Source organism: Uloborus diversus, chromosome 2, assembly GCF_026930045.1.
Source record: "Uloborus diversus isolate 005 chromosome 2, Udiv.v.3.1, whole genome shotgun sequence".
Lineage (NCBI taxonomy): Eukaryota > Metazoa > Arthropoda > Arachnida > Araneae > Uloboridae > Uloborus > Uloborus diversus.
In genome coordinates, this window is record NC_072732.1 from 138,571,774 (window position 1) to 138,589,241 (window position 17,468).

The window sequence follows — 17,468 nt, forward strand, 5'->3', positions numbered from 1 at the left end:
TTTGTAATATGTTTAACTACATTTTTTTATATAACTTATGTGAAAACTCGATGAGGGAAAATTACTCATTTTTGGGCACCTTTTAGCACCTGGCAACCCTAGTTATGGACCGTAATAAGTTGGGAAACCTTACTTTAGCGTTTTATATATAGCTTTTACTCTTCATTTATGACAAATTTCCGGAAACAATGAAGGGTAAATTATCTCCCTCATTAAAAATCTTTTATTGCAGACAACCCCAATTAGTGAGCCGAAAAAGGTAGGCAACTTTAGTTTAGCGTTTTATTTTCATCTCTTCATTCAGGATAACGATTTTCGGAAACTCGATAAGGGTAAATTACTCATTTTTAGGTACCTTTCAACCCCTGGCAACCCTGATTAGTTTTCGTGAAGGAGGTCGAAATTCTTACTTTCACGTTTTATTTACAACTTTTACTCTTTATCTATGGTAACAATTTTAGGAAACTCGATGAGGGTAGGTCAAGCCTAGTGGGATCTTGCCCTATGAGTTTCCGTGCGTTTGTACGTTGTATATGTATCTCAGACATCTAAGAGTATATTTTGACCCTTCTTGAGTTAATTACAACATGTAGCTTTTTCGTGACGTCTGTATGGCTATGTTCGGACGTATGTGCACATATTGTATGACTCAAAAATGGTCAGCAGTAGAAAGTTAAGATTTTAAATGTAAGGTCTGGTTGTGAACCTCCCCGTTTTCAGTGCAATCGATTTTCCAAAAGATCTCTGAACTCGTGTGTGTCATAAATTTTAGTTTCAATGCAAATTGATTAACTTCATAAATTGGTGACAGTTTGAAGATGCATCACCAAGCTTTTCGTCACTAATTGTTTGTCGCCAATTAGGCGATTAAAAATGAGATGTCAAATCCAGTGTCATTTTTGGTGAGACTTCCGTTAAAAATGTCGATATTTGATGCATGAATCTATGTAAAAATGTCTTCTCTACATAGGTTCGCAACAAACTAGAATTGGAAAACAGTTTTATGCTCATTCTAATATTTCTTTATGAACAACATGCCTACATTAGTGCACCTACCCATTTCCTTTGAGTTAATAGAAAACGTAGGGATTCGAAGCCGAAACTTTTTTTTAAGTCTCTAAGCTCTGCTCCCAGAAAAGTTGAAACTCCAGCTCCGGATATGTTCAGACTCTAGCAATTTTACTTTCGGATTTTAATTAATTTTTTGTCCTGAAACGGAAGATTAAAAATGTAATTTTGAAATAATCAGCTTACACAGAAAATAACAATTTAATTTAATTCACAATTGAGTAACTTTTTTATTTTTACGAAAATACAATTAAATCTAAAAAATCTTCTATTTTTGGCCTTATAAATAATTACAAATGTGTTTTATTGCCAAGAATAGTCTTTTTACAGCATTTTGGCTAATGTGCAATTTCGTAACATAGCGGCAGGTCTCATGTAGATTTATCCAGAAATTGAAAGCACACAAGTCTTTCATTATTTTATTTGAAGTCTGAAAAATTAATGTCTGAATACATAAATAAATTTATGTAAATATAAACCTATTGAAATATTAAAAAACAAATTTAAAAGAACCCTAGAGCAAAATAAATTTCAAAGCTTCAGTTCCAGAGAAAAAAAATATAAATTTACTTCACGGAAATAATTTTCAAGTTTATTACTCAGTGTCATGACATGTCAGGATATTAAGAAAAAAATACTTTCATGCTAAAAAGTAAATGTAAAATCTACAGCATTATAAACTCACAAATTGAGGGGGGGGGGGGATATACAGTTTCGAGGTTTTGTGTTCAAGCCTGCCGCATTAAATAGTCGATGCAAAAAGATAAACATCATTTTTTTTTCTGTGAAGAAAGGATTCCTTTTCCTTGTAACTTCGAAACAAGTGTACGCAATGTTTTCCAAATTTGTGTTTACACATCGTTGATTTTACTTTATCAGAATAACGTTTCGAAGGCTGATGTGTCATTGTTCAAGCCTACAAAGATTGTTTTTTTCGACAGAGGAATTTAACTTTCTTTTTGGGAAGATAAAACATCAAGCGAAAGGTAATATATTTGTAGCAAGGACAAACTTCGGTTTAAACTCATTTAGTTACGTTTTTCTTGAATTACCATTTAATCACAAACTATTAAGTCATATTGAATTTTTAAACTCAAAAACAGTGAATTTGCTCATTTTTGAATAAGATACAGCTGAACTCAGTTAATACAAAATGTCAGAAATCTACGAATTTGTTCTTATTAGCCGTTGTTTGTAACAACCGTGAATGAGGGATGTTGTGAAAAAATGAAGGAATGCTTACCTATATTTAAAACATATATTTCTAATTATACACACATTGTAATCAACTGTTAGTAAATTCAGAGGAAAACCACTTATTTCTTATTAATGAATGTTTATGGAAAATTTTGAAAAACGAGGATGATTATCGACAATCGCAGAATAGGTGTAATCCACAATGGAAGTTAAACAGTTTTATCTCCGAGTAAATTGAAATGTCCACAGGTAAGCAAATGTACGGGTTTTACTTTCTATGCAAAATATTAAATACTTTCTTCTAGATACACAATGGGACTTATACTACCTAACAAAATGATGAATAATTTCTAAAACAGAAAATTATAGTATTCACTCATGAACATTTTAGGTACAGAGGTCAGAAATGTTTGTTCGTTTCAGCCAACACTTTCAATTAATTACACGTATTATTCTCAAAATCTTTAATGTAATTAGACAGAAAACCAAACTTAACGAGCAAAATGTTCATTTTAGCCGTGATTTCGTATTAAACGTGATCGTATTAATAGAGTTCAACTGTACTTTGAAAGTCAATTCCCTATATTACCTCCGAGGAAGTAATCTGGTAAAAAAAATTGGATGGGCATCAATCGGTTATTTCATTGCTACGAGCTTCAGTAGTTGCTGACGATATCATTAAGGAAGAAAGGGTTCATACGTAATGGGCGTAACTTCCCAAAGTAGAAATGCATTACTCAAGAACTTAAATTAGCAACTTGCCATTTACGCTACTATGCAAAGTCATTGGTCTGGTCCTATTAGAAGTTAGTTTGGAAATTTTGCTAATTATTCTCTGTAATACAGAAAGAGTGGGTGTTTAGTAAAATCAAAACGGAAAGAAAAATAATTGAGCCAACAACCTTGCCAACCCGAGTTAAGAATAATGTAATTTTGTACCTTATTCATTCTATTTATGGTTGATTTCAAAGAGGCCCGTCATTTCAAACTCTTCCAGGGTTGGGGGGGGGGGCAAAGAGTGTATATTTAATGTTACTTTGTTTTTCAAAACCACTCCCACCAGCAAAAACATAAGAATTTTTAAAGGCAGGGAGGCAATTGACCCTCCTAACCCCCTTAATGACGAACCTGATGGCAAATATACTGCTTCGTGCTAATTACTGCTAAATAGAATTTTTACATTTATATCAGCTATACATAATCGTAGGGCTGAAGAATTTTACCCTTAACTGTTGACACTTTTTTTTGCTAGCAAAAGAGTTTATCCCCCATATTTCTTGCTTATTCAGCAAATTAAATTATTAGAATTTTCAATGATTTTTATGCTATATTTATGTAAATACAACTGAACACAAGTGCGGACCCAGAAGGGGGGCATGGAGTCGTGACCACCCCCACCCCCGTAAGTGACCAAATACAGAATAAATTTGCGTTTTAGGGATAGATATATCTCGAAGAAGTCGACCCTGAGTAGCATTCCATGTATTGCACTTTGACTCTCTTTTCCGGTAACGAATCTCTCAATCTCTCACAACTAGGGCTGTGCGATATAATGATATACCGTCATATATATATATATATATATATATATATATTACCGCGATAACGATATCTAGATTTCTATCCGTCCGATATGTCGTTAGAAAAGAAAATACGGGATTTAATTACGGAGAAATTAAAATACTGTCTTAAAAATACATAATCTTTCATAGCTCTGTGTGATGGGTGAGTGTTTGAAATTTCAAGATATTTTCTGCATTCTTCAAACAGTTATTTATTTTAATTATAGTAAAAGGGAAAATTCACAAGGCCGCCGAAGGTAAATGTGGACTCCTTTGTCAGTTTGGTCTCCGGATCCCCTCCCCCTTTAAAGTTTTCAAAACTTATACTACTGCCATTCAGAGCGGGGTCCTTCCAAGGACTCCCGCTCTCTTTCTGATAAAGCTGACATGGCCTCTCGTGGACCCATAAAAGTAACCGTGTATTCCTTAAGAAAGCATCCTAATGCAACAGTAAAAAATTAACCAATTGAGGTATCAACACGATTGATAGTCGAAATTAAACATAAACCATTGATATTGCGCTGAATAAAATATTTAAGAAAAATACTGAACAGAATTATTTTTAAAAAAATGAAAAACGGAAAAAATCCTAATACTTATGTCGCACATTTATCTCACTAGAGGGAGCACATTTCATCTTTTTCAGTTCTGAACGAATAGAACTTTAATTCCAAAATTAAGAGGAAATATATTAACGCCCTTCATAACACACGGCACCATTGAAACGATTTGATGAAATCTTGCTTCGCTGGCAACCCCGAATAGAACAAAACTGAAACTTCCTAATTTCGCCAGACAAGCGGCACATACGAGTTGACGGAACTTCTGGGATGAATGCGCGAAAATAGGGTTTTTATGTAAGTTCTACGCATTCACGGATTTGAAGTCGTAATTATTAGAGCAAAGTGAATCCGAACATACTTACGGTTTTACGTTACATCGGTAGTTCACTGCAGCTCTTTTGTTCGGTACTTTTTGACTTCAGTCTAAGAGTCTTCGTCAAATACCGAAATTGAAAAAGTGAAGAAATTTTCGTATTCGTTTTTCGGTTAAATTGCTTGTGAAATAATGACATTGATGAGATAATTGATTATCTAATAATGTGGATTTTGGATTGGATCTGCTGACGAAAAATTAATTGCATTTTCAAAATCAATATTAAAATATGTGTGTATCGTTAAAAAACAATAGTTTTAAATGTATTATATATCTTAATTAACCAAATAATGATTTTATTAATGCAAATTCAGTTGACGTCAGATTTTTGCCAAATATGGCAGGGTTCCTTTGACGCTCAAGAATTCTCATTGGGCAGTTTTCGTTTGTAATCGGAACAACCCTCCCCCTCCCACCAGGCGTTTCCTTTCACGAATCCAGTTTTTGTCGGATCGTTGCCATATTTGGCACAGAGGTTCTTTGATGCTTAGGAATTTTCATAGGGAGTTTTTCGCCTACCTATGAGGGGTGGGGTGGGGTGCGAAAACACGCTATGGAGGTTTTCCTTACGCAAATCCCGTTTACGTCGAATTTTTACAAAATTTTGCATAGAGGTCCCTTGATACTCAAGAATTCACATATAGGGCAGTTTTCGTTCGCAATCGGACCCCCCCCCCCCCCTCCACCGGGGGTTTCCTTTTACGAATCCACAGTTTTCGTCGGATCTTTGCCAAATTTGGATCAGCAATTCCTTGATGCTTAGGGATTTTCATAGGGAATTTTTCGCCTGCCGACGAGGGAGGGAGGGGGCGAAAACACCCCATGGAGGTTTTCCTTATGCAAATCCAGTTTGCGTCGTATTTTTGCTAAAATTTTGCAGACGGATCCTTTGATGCTCAAGAATTCACTTACGGTAGTTTTCGTTCGCAATGGTGGCCATCCTCCCTCCCACAGGGGATTTCTTTATACAAATCCACAGTTTTCGTCGGATCAGTGGCTCTTTGATGGTCAGGAATTGTCATAGGGGTTTTCGCCTACCTATGAGGAAAAGGGGTAGGGTGCGAATACATCACACGAGAGTTTTCCTTATGCAAATCCAGTTTTCGTCGGATTTTTTTTCCAAACATGGCGGAGAGATCCTTAGATGCTCAAGAATTCACATAAGTTTTTTTTTCTTCATCAAAATGGGGTGTATGGGGACCACCTTGAGGGGTTTCGCCAGAAAATCCAGATTGATTACGAAAAAATCTAACGATGTCTAAATTTAAATTTTGAGTCATAAAATTGTGCTTTCTACACATTGACGGGAAATGTTAGTGCTATTTTTTTTCTTTTTAAAACCTGATTGTTAAACGTGTCACTAGACGAAACTTTTATTTTCGAGGTAGACCGTGCAACGTCGGGTAATGCAGCTAGTGACATATAAATTAAAGATATATTTCATAGTTCTGTGTGCTTAATGGATGTAGGGTGTGATAGTTTCTAAAATTTATAGCTGCATTCTTTAAAGATTTATTATTAGTATTTTACTTAATGTTACTCAACTATGAAGCAAAACGTCTTAAAGCAAAAGCTATTAAATGACTAAAATTAAACTATTAAAACGTCAATACGAAATATAGTTCAAAGTACATTCAAATTATTGAGACTGCTCAGATTGAAAGATTTAAACAAAATATTGAATTGAATATTTAAATCCTTTTCGTTGCGAAGCACTTTTGTCATGCATTGTTCTATACCATTTGCACGCCCCCTCCTCCTCCCTTCTGCAGGAAAGTTTTGAATTAGAAAAATAATTGCATCTATTATATTTGTGGAAATGTTTTTTGTTTTTCGATATAATATGCTCTGAACTATAACCTTTGCACCCCTCCCTCAATAATATATCGATACATCGAAAATATCGGTATTTGGAGAGAGATATATCGCGGTATTAAAATTCTGATATCGCCCAGTCCTACTCAAAACTCCAAGTTTTGGGATACTCCACGGTTCTATTTTATTAAGGGATCCGCCCTTCTGCGAGATCATAGCGCAGCATTCAGCTGTATTTCGACATGGATGATGCTCTGTCTATGTTTATGACTATTATAACTTCAAGCTAAATGTACGTAACAAAAATTCATCCATTACTGACACGATGTTAAAAATAAAAAGGGGTACACCAGCTTTCGAACTACTATGTACTGCATATTAAAACTCCCTGCTTTTCAGGAGGCTAGATAAGAAGCGCATCTAATGCATTTATATCGGCTCTTTTTATCTCATTTATGAATCTTAATGTTAATTGAATCCATCATTTTTAATATCAATTAAAATCTCTCAAGAGTTGACAATGTTTCCTTGATGTTAGGGTGGACATGTGATAACTCCACTGCCTGGTTGTACCGCATTGAAGCCTGGTTCTGCTGTAAGTATTTTAATTGCTAAAAAATATTTTTTCCTCTGTACTAATAGCTAACGTTTTATGTAATGACTGTGTCTTAAAGCAATGCTGTGTTTTTAGACCTTTCCGTTCTTTGGAGTCGTTCCTGCTATTTTGGATGACCAAGGGAGAGAAATTGAAGGCCCCGGAGAAGGTTATTTAGTAAGTTTTTCTATTCTAACAAAAGTATTATTTAAATTTATCAAGTAATCAAAATAAATAAGGCAAAAAAATCTGCCGGCAAAGAAAAAAATCTCGGAACTGAGCAAACAGAAAATTTAGTAAAAATGCTTATTCATATATATGTCTGATTCTGCCCCTGTGTCTTGTTCCCCCTCCCCCAACCTATAAAAAAATTTAAATATTTTTTCCATCAGTGAGAAATAATATTTATTAGAATTACAGCATGCGTCATTATTTCTGTACCTCAGAGCCAGAGGAACGTGAGTCACATTATGATAATGAACATTATGATAACGTTTCCAAAATTTTAAAAGTTTTTTTTCTGAAAGAGCATGCTTAAAAACATAGAATCTGATCATTTTTTAAATAATTTCTTTAAGTTTAATATTTTTTTAAAAATTACTTAAATCGGTGCTCTTTCATCGTTTAACGCTTTTGCCGATGACATCACAAAGGACGAAATGTCATTCAGTGTTGCCATTCACGGTCCAAAATACTTAATTCGCATCTTTACTCACATGTATTGGCAACGATATGGTTGATAGCAAGCGTAGAGCGCAATTGTAACTCGCTTCTTTATTATCATAACGTGGAAATGCGGTAGAAAGATGCGCCAGAGTTCATCATTTGTGACGTCACCAAGACCACGCCTTGTTTGAAGAATCGGACATTTTAAAAAAATGGTTAAAAAATAAGTGTTGGGAAAATGAAAATATTTTCTGAGTCCATGTTTTTTTTTTTTTTTTTTTTTTTTTTTTTTTTTTTTTTTTTGAGCAATAACGATTGCTTATTGTTCTCATTTGACCGTTTTTGGTGTCCGTGCCTTTTTAAACTTGGACCAGAAGCCTTTGCAGCACCACCGTCCTCTGCTAGCGGCGCGGCGCGGCACGGCTGCTCCGGTTTTGAGCTATCCGCTTCTCCTGGTCGGAGGCGTCCATGTCCTACACACACGCACGTTCACACACACGACTTCACACACATACACTCACACACACCTACGTGCATACACACAGGTCTACGCACACACACACAACTATGCACAAGTAACCACCCAGGAGGAGAGGCAGACTTGGGGGGGGGGGACAGGAGCCGTTTCTAGAAACAATAACTCCAATGAGTAGGGTCCTGTCTCAGTTCGTGATTGCGAAAAACATAACTTGAATTCAAAATTTCAGAATTCAAATTAATTTTCTTTTTTTTATTTTTTATTTTTTTGTTCTCCCAATTTCAGTGACAAAAGGTACTACTTTTGACTAAAGGAAACAACCCCATTTTACATTAGAGAAGAAAAACTTTTTTGTGGTGCATGCAAAGGATGGGACGCGCGCTCTTTTAACCTGGTAAAAAATGAAAAAGGATTATTTTTTACAGAATTGCGTTCGCATGGCTCGATGCGGAATAGACTTCTACATACAATGCACTAATCAACAGAAAATCGCAATTTTTGGACTTACGTCCTTCTGGCTCTAAGGAGCAGATTTAAGCCAGTGGTCTCCAATCTTTTCTAAGAACGCATTTTAATTTCATTGAAGCAAGAGGGGCATCAATGGGGTTGTTTCTTTCAATCATAATTAATACTTTCAGTCACTGAAATTGATTGAATAAGCAAAAAAAAAAAAAAAAAACATAACATGGAGCCAGAAAAAACTTTTATTTTCCCAGCCGTTATTTTTTATTAATTTTTTTAAATGTTCGTTTTTGGAGATAAGGCGTGGCCTTTATGACGTCACAAGTTATGTACTTTGGCGTGCTACTCCATTAACGAACTAAATGTTTAGGCTTTGCTGCCTATTGCCAGGACATGATAATTTGCGCTGTGCATTAATGGCATCAGTGAATGGCATTTCATCACTTGTGATGTCATTTGAAGAAGCATAAAAAATGAATTTCAATCTGCGCACCGATTAAAATAATTGTTAAAATAGTAAATATTAAACTTGGTTAAATAATTCAAAAAATGGTTAAATCATTGTTTTTTAAACATGCTGTTTCAGAAAAAAATACTTAAATTCGGAAACAACCCAATTCAACAACATTTCAGTTCAGAGGGTCTTGTTAGCGCTGGCGCCCCTTTACACCCACCAATATTTTGAAGTTAATCGCTTAAGCGAAATATATTATCAAATAAAGTGGTTTTTTTTTTTCAGTTTGTGAGTTTTCGCGGGAAATGGATTGGAGGCCACTGATTTATGCTAAAGCTTAATGTCTGAACTAAGCAATTAGTTTACCGTATTTCATTCATTCCATGAAGTATACTTGACCAGCTTCGAAGCACTTTACTGAATATGATGCGCAAAAAAATTTTTCTCAAATCGAGCGATCGTAAATTTTTACCGCAATAACTTAATAACTAAAAAAAGAAAATAACTATAGTTTTAAAAGTAATATCGAATAGCAAGTAGATAAAGTAAGAAAATCAACGTTAAAAAACGCACAAATTTGCCAATAACAGCAGAACACGTGTTTCGGCGTTTGTTAACGTTGGTTTTCTTACTTTACTGTTCAGCACAAAGGTATTTATTTATCTTAGTAAGTAGATAAGTTTTTAAATCGAAATGAAGTCTACATCCCTTCTTCAAATTTTTCTGTGCTATTCGTTTTCAGGCGTTTTCTAATGTACTACTATAAAATAAAAAACAATCTTTCTTTACCGCCTCATTCGAATCGCGACAAAACCATATTGTTTTCCTTGCAACAACACTGCTCTGACAGAGAAACAAGTTTTACAGAATTTACGCGACGAAGCCATATTGTTTTCCTTACATCAACACTGCTCTGGCAGAGAAACAAGTTCTGCAGAATTTGATCTGCATTCTGCATGTGAGAGGTTTGCGACATAACTGGTTGCTATAAGGGGTCACTCATAATTTACGTAAGGATGATTTTGGCCATTTTCGACCCCCTACGCTTTTGTAAGGGTACGTAAGATTTTTCAAACCCCTCCCCCCCCTTATCCTTACGTAAGATTCCGTTTGAAAGCAATAAATGTTGCTAAAAAAGCTCCAGTTACATTAAAACTCCCAGTTTAACGTAAATGAAAGATTTTTATTTTTCAAATATATTATAGGCTGCGATACTAAATAAAATATTCCATAGATAGTGCTATTCTTTTATTATGCTTCACACTAGTCAGTCTTTGTAAAATAAGTAAAAAACAGCTCATCCCAATACGATTTTTATTTTTGATTCCTGCCGAACCACTTGACCGCGCGATTTCTAATGTGAAATATCGTCTTGGGGAAATACACGTTAGAATTGGTTTGACCCTCCCCCCTCAAAATAAGTGTGTGTAGAGATTTTTTTTACCCCCCCCCCCCCCCCCCATCGGGACCCTTAATGAATAACCCCTAATGTGATGGGCTGTTCTAGACACAAGGCTCTACATAAAGGGCTTATATTCGATGGAAGTACTCTACAACAGGATGCAAGGTATCTACCTATTTTTCAACTGACGCGCTCAAGTAAATCCCAAAAAACTCATTGGGCTCCCCTACTAAATGTTCCCCAGCCACCAGGCCTTTGCTTTCAAAGCTCACGCTCAAGTCACTGCCAGAGATAATTTTTGAATACGTAAAAGAAAAATATATTTCAGAGAAAAGACATGATTTGTGACAAGCAGAGGAAACTGAGTCGAAAATAAATGCGTGAAGTCTTTTTTTTTTTTTCATTTTCAACGAATGTTTGGTGACAGTTTAAAAAACTTTTACAGGTTTTCAAAAAACCATGGCCTGGAATGATGAGGAGTCTATTTGGAAGTCATGAAAGATTCTCAACTACTTATTTTAGGAAATTCCCTGGATACTATTGCTCCGGCGATGGTAAGCAAAATATCTTTTTGTCGTCGGAAGTCGATCCGTTTGTTGCTTTAGAAATACGAAAAAAACACCTTTACACTATCATCAGTTCAGCTATTTTACAACTACTCCCAAGCAGGGGCGAACGGGATCCCGCAAGAAGGCGCCAACCTTGGCCTCCAAAAGGCGCAAAAAACAATAAAGTTGCAGTGAAAAAAAAAAGGTTCACAAAAGAAAAAAAAATACGATGGTACACAGATTTAAAAGTACGATGACACACAGGTTACGAGTTTAAAAAAGAAAAAAGATAAGAAAAGAAAGCGAAGAGAAGTCGCACAGGTTTGTGAACGTAAAAAAAAAAATTAAATAAGGAAGTTGCACCAAAAAATTTAAAAAATAAATAATTAAAAAAAAAAGTTAAATATTTTTTTGAAAAGGTATTCAGGTTTGAGGGCGCATCGGCCCACGGGTCGGCAGTCCGCCCGTGCTCCCAAGATCCAGTTTTTCATGTTATGAACTGTGATATTTAAGGAAGCAAATTCGTATTTTTTAGCACTGCAACACATTTTCAAATCATGATCTTTTCAGGATGCCACGTCGCTGAATTAACTTAGAATGAAATTTCAAGAAAAAAATAAAACCAGCTTCTTTTCGTTCGATATTTTATTATGCAGTTGATCATTAAAAATAGTCTTTTCTGTATTTAGAAAGAATATAGAAACATTCAGTTTGAAACTTTTCTAAAGTTGATTAATTAAAAAAGCATCATCGTGGTCTGTTAGTTTCACAAATTAGTTACTGCAGATTCATAAAAATATAGTTTTCACACGCCTACACAAATACACAAGGCTACATACACATACGCCTACATATACACATGCCCGCACGCACGCACACACACCCGTGATTGCAAAAAAACGTGATTTGAAATCAAGGTGTGAAAATCTTAAATATTCTTTTATATATACATATTTTTTCCTCAATCAGGGGCAAGGAGAGACAAAGATGGCTATTATTGGATAACAGGGCGTATGGACGACATGTTGAACGTGTCGGGACACCTGCTGTCAACTGCTGAAGTGGAGTCGGCCCTTGTAGAGCACACAGCTTGTGTGGAGTCTGCTGCTGTATCCATGCCCCATTCTGTGAAAGGGGAATGTCTTTATTGTTTCGTTGTGCTTAGTGAGGTGAGTATGTGCAAAACGCTTTTCCTAGTGTTTGTTGAACAGGCAGTTCTAAAATGCAAACAACCTTAACATTATTCGTAATTTGTATTTTAGTCCAGTAAGAAATAGAAAATTAACTTGCCAGTTACTCAATTTTGCCCTCGCTTTTATTTTTCCTTTCCTTTAATTTGAAATTTACTTTTCAAACGTACAAAACTGCTGTTTTCCACACAGGCTTATGATTCTTATTAGTCTATGGTTTTGCAACGCTGAGGAGCCCCTTAGCACCTATAGCTGTGCAAGTTGGTACAAGTTAGTTTGGAATTTGAAAAAGGGGCGCTCTTCAAAGAGCTTTTTTTTCCCCCAATATTTTGGTTATGCATATTTCTATCAAGTTCTTTTAGTCTTTTGGTGGGAACAGGACTGTGTATTAATTATAAGCTCTTTACTTCAATTCTGTTATCTATGGGGGGGGGAGAGGAGGATTTCCATTTTGTTTGAAACGAAACTCGAAAGTCATTTTTTAATGATTCTTTCTGATAGACAGTTTAAGTCTTTGGGATTTAAATAAGATTGCGGAGCAATCTTTGGGGGTGAGCGCCAGCGAGCAGGGTCTGAGCCCCCTAGTGATAAAAGTTTGAGATTTCTCTTAAGAAAATTGATGCTGACTCACGTGCAACAGTTAACGTCTTGAAAACAAAATAAAAATAAGTGGTGTAGCATAGTAGGAAAAGGCCGTATTAATGTAATAGAAACGAGCTGATTTGTGCATCACATGACTTCCTTTTACTTCAATTTAATGTCATTTCCCCATTACAGGCAATTTTAATGTGATTCAATAGTTTTCTTTATAAATATCACCAACAATGACCAAAATGAAACAGATTTTTTAAAAAAATCGCCAAATTTGTCTCCAAGTTGGCGACAAAACTTGGCGACCAAAAGACTGGTGCCAAGTGTCCGTCAAATTATAACACCACTTGAGTTTACATCGAAATTAACAATGATTTCCTCCCAAAAAGGGGCAAAAAACCCTTATAGAAACATCCAAATGCAACCAAAAGGGGAGGTGCACAACTAGATCCCACTAGTAGTCTACGTACGAAATTTCAACTTTCTAGGACTTACCGTTCTTGAGTTGTGTCACATACATACGTACATACAGACGTCACGAAAAAATTCGTTGTAACTAACTCGGGAATCGTCATTATGGATATTTCGCGTATCTATACGTTCTTAGGCACTTATTCGCGTGTGGTAGAGTCGAAAAAAAACTCGATCTTCATTCGGGGTTGAGTAAAATGGAAATTAAGGTCGGGTTTTGAGGGAAAAATTTTTCGCGAATACAATACTTCCTTTTTTGTAAAAGGAAGTAAAAAACAGCCTTTTTTTTTCCAGCACAATTCCATAAATGTTTGCAGCTCTTTCCTTTATACGGTGCTTTCCCTAATTCATCGCATTCAAGTTGAAGGGCCAATTTGCATATCTGATCAAGAATCCCAACTTTCTTATTTTCTGCGGTAATGTAACTTTTAGTAGTTCTGGGGAAAACTAAGCGTTTAAACTGATGATTCGCAGTTACTGTGATTGCATATTTATTGCAAAACAATAAAAAAAAAAAATGTTTCTACTAACACTTCATATCCTTTTTCTTCCTTAGGGAATTCTTCCCACCCCGGAACTTGTTCATGAGCTTAAACAACAAGGTAGGTTCTTAGAAATTCACTTCTTAATCACATTTTCTCCTTATCCTCTGGAGGCAACTGTGGCAAATAGGCTGGGGGGGGGGGTGACAAACGCACCTTCAAAATATTTGAGCAAAATATCGTGACATCAATATAACCGTGGTATTTTCCACGGTACTTCTTTCTCTCTCATCAACTTTCTTCCTCAGGGAACCGGTGAGATAAAACGCAAGCCAAACCTATCTAACCCCCCCCCCCCTTTTTGTCTAAATTTATAATGAGTTAGAAATTTTTTGTTCTAAATTGTTAAATTTTAATGATGCATCAGCATTAATTACTTCGTTTTTATGCCAACATGTACCAGTTACGTAAGCAAAGTTTGCGAGTTTCGTGGCAAGAGCATTAAATTTGGATTTTAAACCAAAAGCTAGTAAGTTTTTCCCAAATTAAGTTGTCGCTTTCTTTGCGGTGGTGCGAAATGTATATAAATAACTTTCTAAAATATTATTTGAATGTGTTGATTTAAAGAAACTATTCCACAGTAAAACTATGTATAAATGTTATTTTAATTCTCCCCTACAAATGCCCCCAAACGAAGAAAAACAGCAAATTCGAACTTCCGTTATGTGTGTTGAGGATCGAAAATTCAGGCTTCCTTCTAATTTCGGTCCTTTATGTTTACAAAACGCCAGAAGAACAGCAGATTGGATTGCATTTAAAATTATTTTAGAAATGTTTACAAATGGATAACAAATAAGAAGAGAGAACTCCAGAGTTCTCTCATAGGGCTGTTAACGTAATTTTTTCATTTCAGACTTATTTAGAAACATGAAGGTAGAATTTGTGAAACATAGATAGAATTTGTGAAACACAAAGATAGAATTTGTGAAACACAAAGATAGAATTTGTGAAACACAAAGATAGAATTTGTGAAACACAAAGATAGAATTTGTGAAACACAAAGATAGAATTTGTGAAACACAAAGATAGAATTTGTGAAACACAAAGATAGAATTTGTGAAACACAAAGATAGAATTTGTGAAACACAAAGATAGAATTTGTGAAACACAAAGATAGAATTTGTGAAACACAAAGATAGAATTTGTGAAACACAAAGATAGAATTTGTGAAACACAAAGATAGAATTTGTGAAACACAAAGATAGAATTTGTGAAACACAAAGATAGAATTTGTGAAACACAAAGATAGAATTTGTGAAACACAAAGATAGAATTTGTGAAACAGAATGTGCGAAACATTTAAAGAATAACATTAAAAATAACTTGTTTCGTAAATCTTAGGAATTTGCTGCAAAATAGTTTCGCTTTCTCAATTCACTTTTTCTTTTAAAAAATGATTTTTTTTAAACTAATTAATAAGACTTATTTTTTGTTTGTTTCAGTCCGGAGTAAAATCGGGACGTTTGCATCACCTGATTATATTCACTTTTCTCCTGCTTTGCCCAAGACTCGATCAGGGAAAATTCTGCGCAGAATTCTGAGGAAGATTGCGAAAGATGATAAAGATTTGGGCGATTTAAGTACAGTTGCAGAAGAATCTATTATACAAGATCTCTTCCTAACCAGGCCTGCAGCAATTATGACATGAAGCCAGCGAAGAAACATTTTCTGTGATAGAAATATTTTAGAAAAAATAACTTGAGTACACACACAAACATTGAACATTTTCTACGAAGAATCAAATTTTAAATGTGTAGTATTTCGCCCGTTATTTGGCATGTGTGTGATTTTTAACTCATCTTGTGTCGGTTAATGTACTTTTATTTAATATCGACTCAAAAAAAAAAAAAAAAAAAAAAAAAAACTTTTTTACAAAAATGTCATGATGCGAACTTGGGATTTTAAGGATGTGTTGGTTCGTTCCTTGCTTTTAATTGGTAATTTACGAAAAGGTGTTTTCAAAGCTATGAACTTGTAAATTATATTATGAATTTTATACTTTCAGTAGCTGAATAAATTTAAAAGTGAATGATGGATCAAACCCCAAATTGATCACTCTTTGCGAAGAACTCAAAATGTCACACTGATTCCTTGGTTCTTATTTTTAATAGAATTTTGGTTTCTCATTAGTTGAAAATTTAATTTTTAACCATATTTACAATTTTTCAATCATATATATTAATCAAAATACGAAAAAGGGGTCTATATCGCCAAAATTGTTGCTGAATAAAAATATTTCAAAATTATATAACGAAATAAAATTTAAAATAGTGCACACAATGAGTTTATAACTTCATTTAGATCACTGAAGTTATACTTTTAAAACTAATCTGTCTCATTATTTTCATAGTTTTTCATCTTATGATTGTACCCGAACGCTCAATACGTATAGCTACACGGGAATTATCTCACTATTAAATTGAATCTTTTATTTTGATTTTATTAATTTGTTTCAAAACACACATACCTTCGTGATGAAGGTGTTTCAATGTGCATTAAAAACTATTGGCTAGTAAATCTCGATGGTAATGATTACATAGTAATCTTCCTTTCTTAAAAAAAAAAAAAATAATAATCTGGAACTGCTTTTTACCTGAAAAATACTTGAATCCGTTTGCAACCGTCAATTCTATTCAATTACATGGATGTGCGCATACATGCGCTTCAGTGATGAACCAGAAAATTCTAAAGCATATGCGCTTAAGATGCGAATGACTGAGTTACTGACAAGTCCGTTTCATATCAAAACATTAAGTTATGGAGTTATGGTTATATTCTACTTAGTATATATTGTGGGACATTCTTAGTTTTAACTGGGATGAAGTAGAAATGTTTGTAAATAAAATACTTTGTGTATTGTGTGTATAGAAAACGTCATTCCAAACTGTCATTGTTTATAGCATTTATTATGAAGCATTTGAATAAAAGGATCATGAAACCAGGCTTCGACTCTTTCTTGAAGATCCAGTGTTTCATTTTATTTAAAATATGTTAAAAATATATTTTGTCGTAATTAGTTCAATTATTCTAGAACTGACCTTTATGTCAGTAAAATGTTTTACCTGGAGAAAGTTATTCGAGGTGCTTCAAAATCATAATTTCCAAATTTTCCATGGGAGGGGGGATTAAAGGGGGTATACTTAATGTACATTTTTCCTAAAAACAGCAAATACTACGCCCACTACAAGTAAATGCAATAAAGTCCCATAGCCAGGGATACAATGTACACCCCACCTCCTTTCATTCTGGGCCTGCAGTACATATACAGGGTTAGCATTAAGGAAGATCCCGGTTTTAGAAATTTACATTTCATAAACTTACATTTAGCACTATAAAACTTTACTAATAATGAAGCTGAAAGTCTCTCTGTCCAAATCTCTCATTGTTAGTCAGGATCTCTGTGATGCGCACAGCGCCTAGACCGTTCGGCCGATTTTTATGAAATTTGGTACAAAGTTAGTGTGAGCATGGGAGTGTGCACCTCGAAGCGA

At 34.7% G+C, this 17,468-nt stretch overlaps 1 protein-coding gene across 1 annotated transcript in view; it reads left to right on the plus strand.

The window, feature by feature from the left end:
* Positions 1 to 16,919, plus strand: part of LOC129217363 (acetyl-coenzyme A synthetase, cytoplasmic-like) — a 51,170-nt gene extending 34,251 nt beyond the window's left edge. Inside the window, 6 exon segments of the mRNA XM_054851650.1 lie at positions 7,117 to 7,173; positions 7,270 to 7,350; positions 11,081 to 11,189; positions 12,153 to 12,352; positions 13,992 to 14,037; positions 15,420 to 16,919. Coding sequence (XP_054707625.1) covers positions 7,117 to 7,173; positions 7,270 to 7,350; positions 11,081 to 11,189; positions 12,153 to 12,352; positions 13,992 to 14,037; positions 15,420 to 15,625 — 699 coding nt within the window. The 3' untranslated portion in view covers positions 15,626 to 16,919.
* Positions 16,920 to 17,468: the final 549 nt, after the last annotated feature.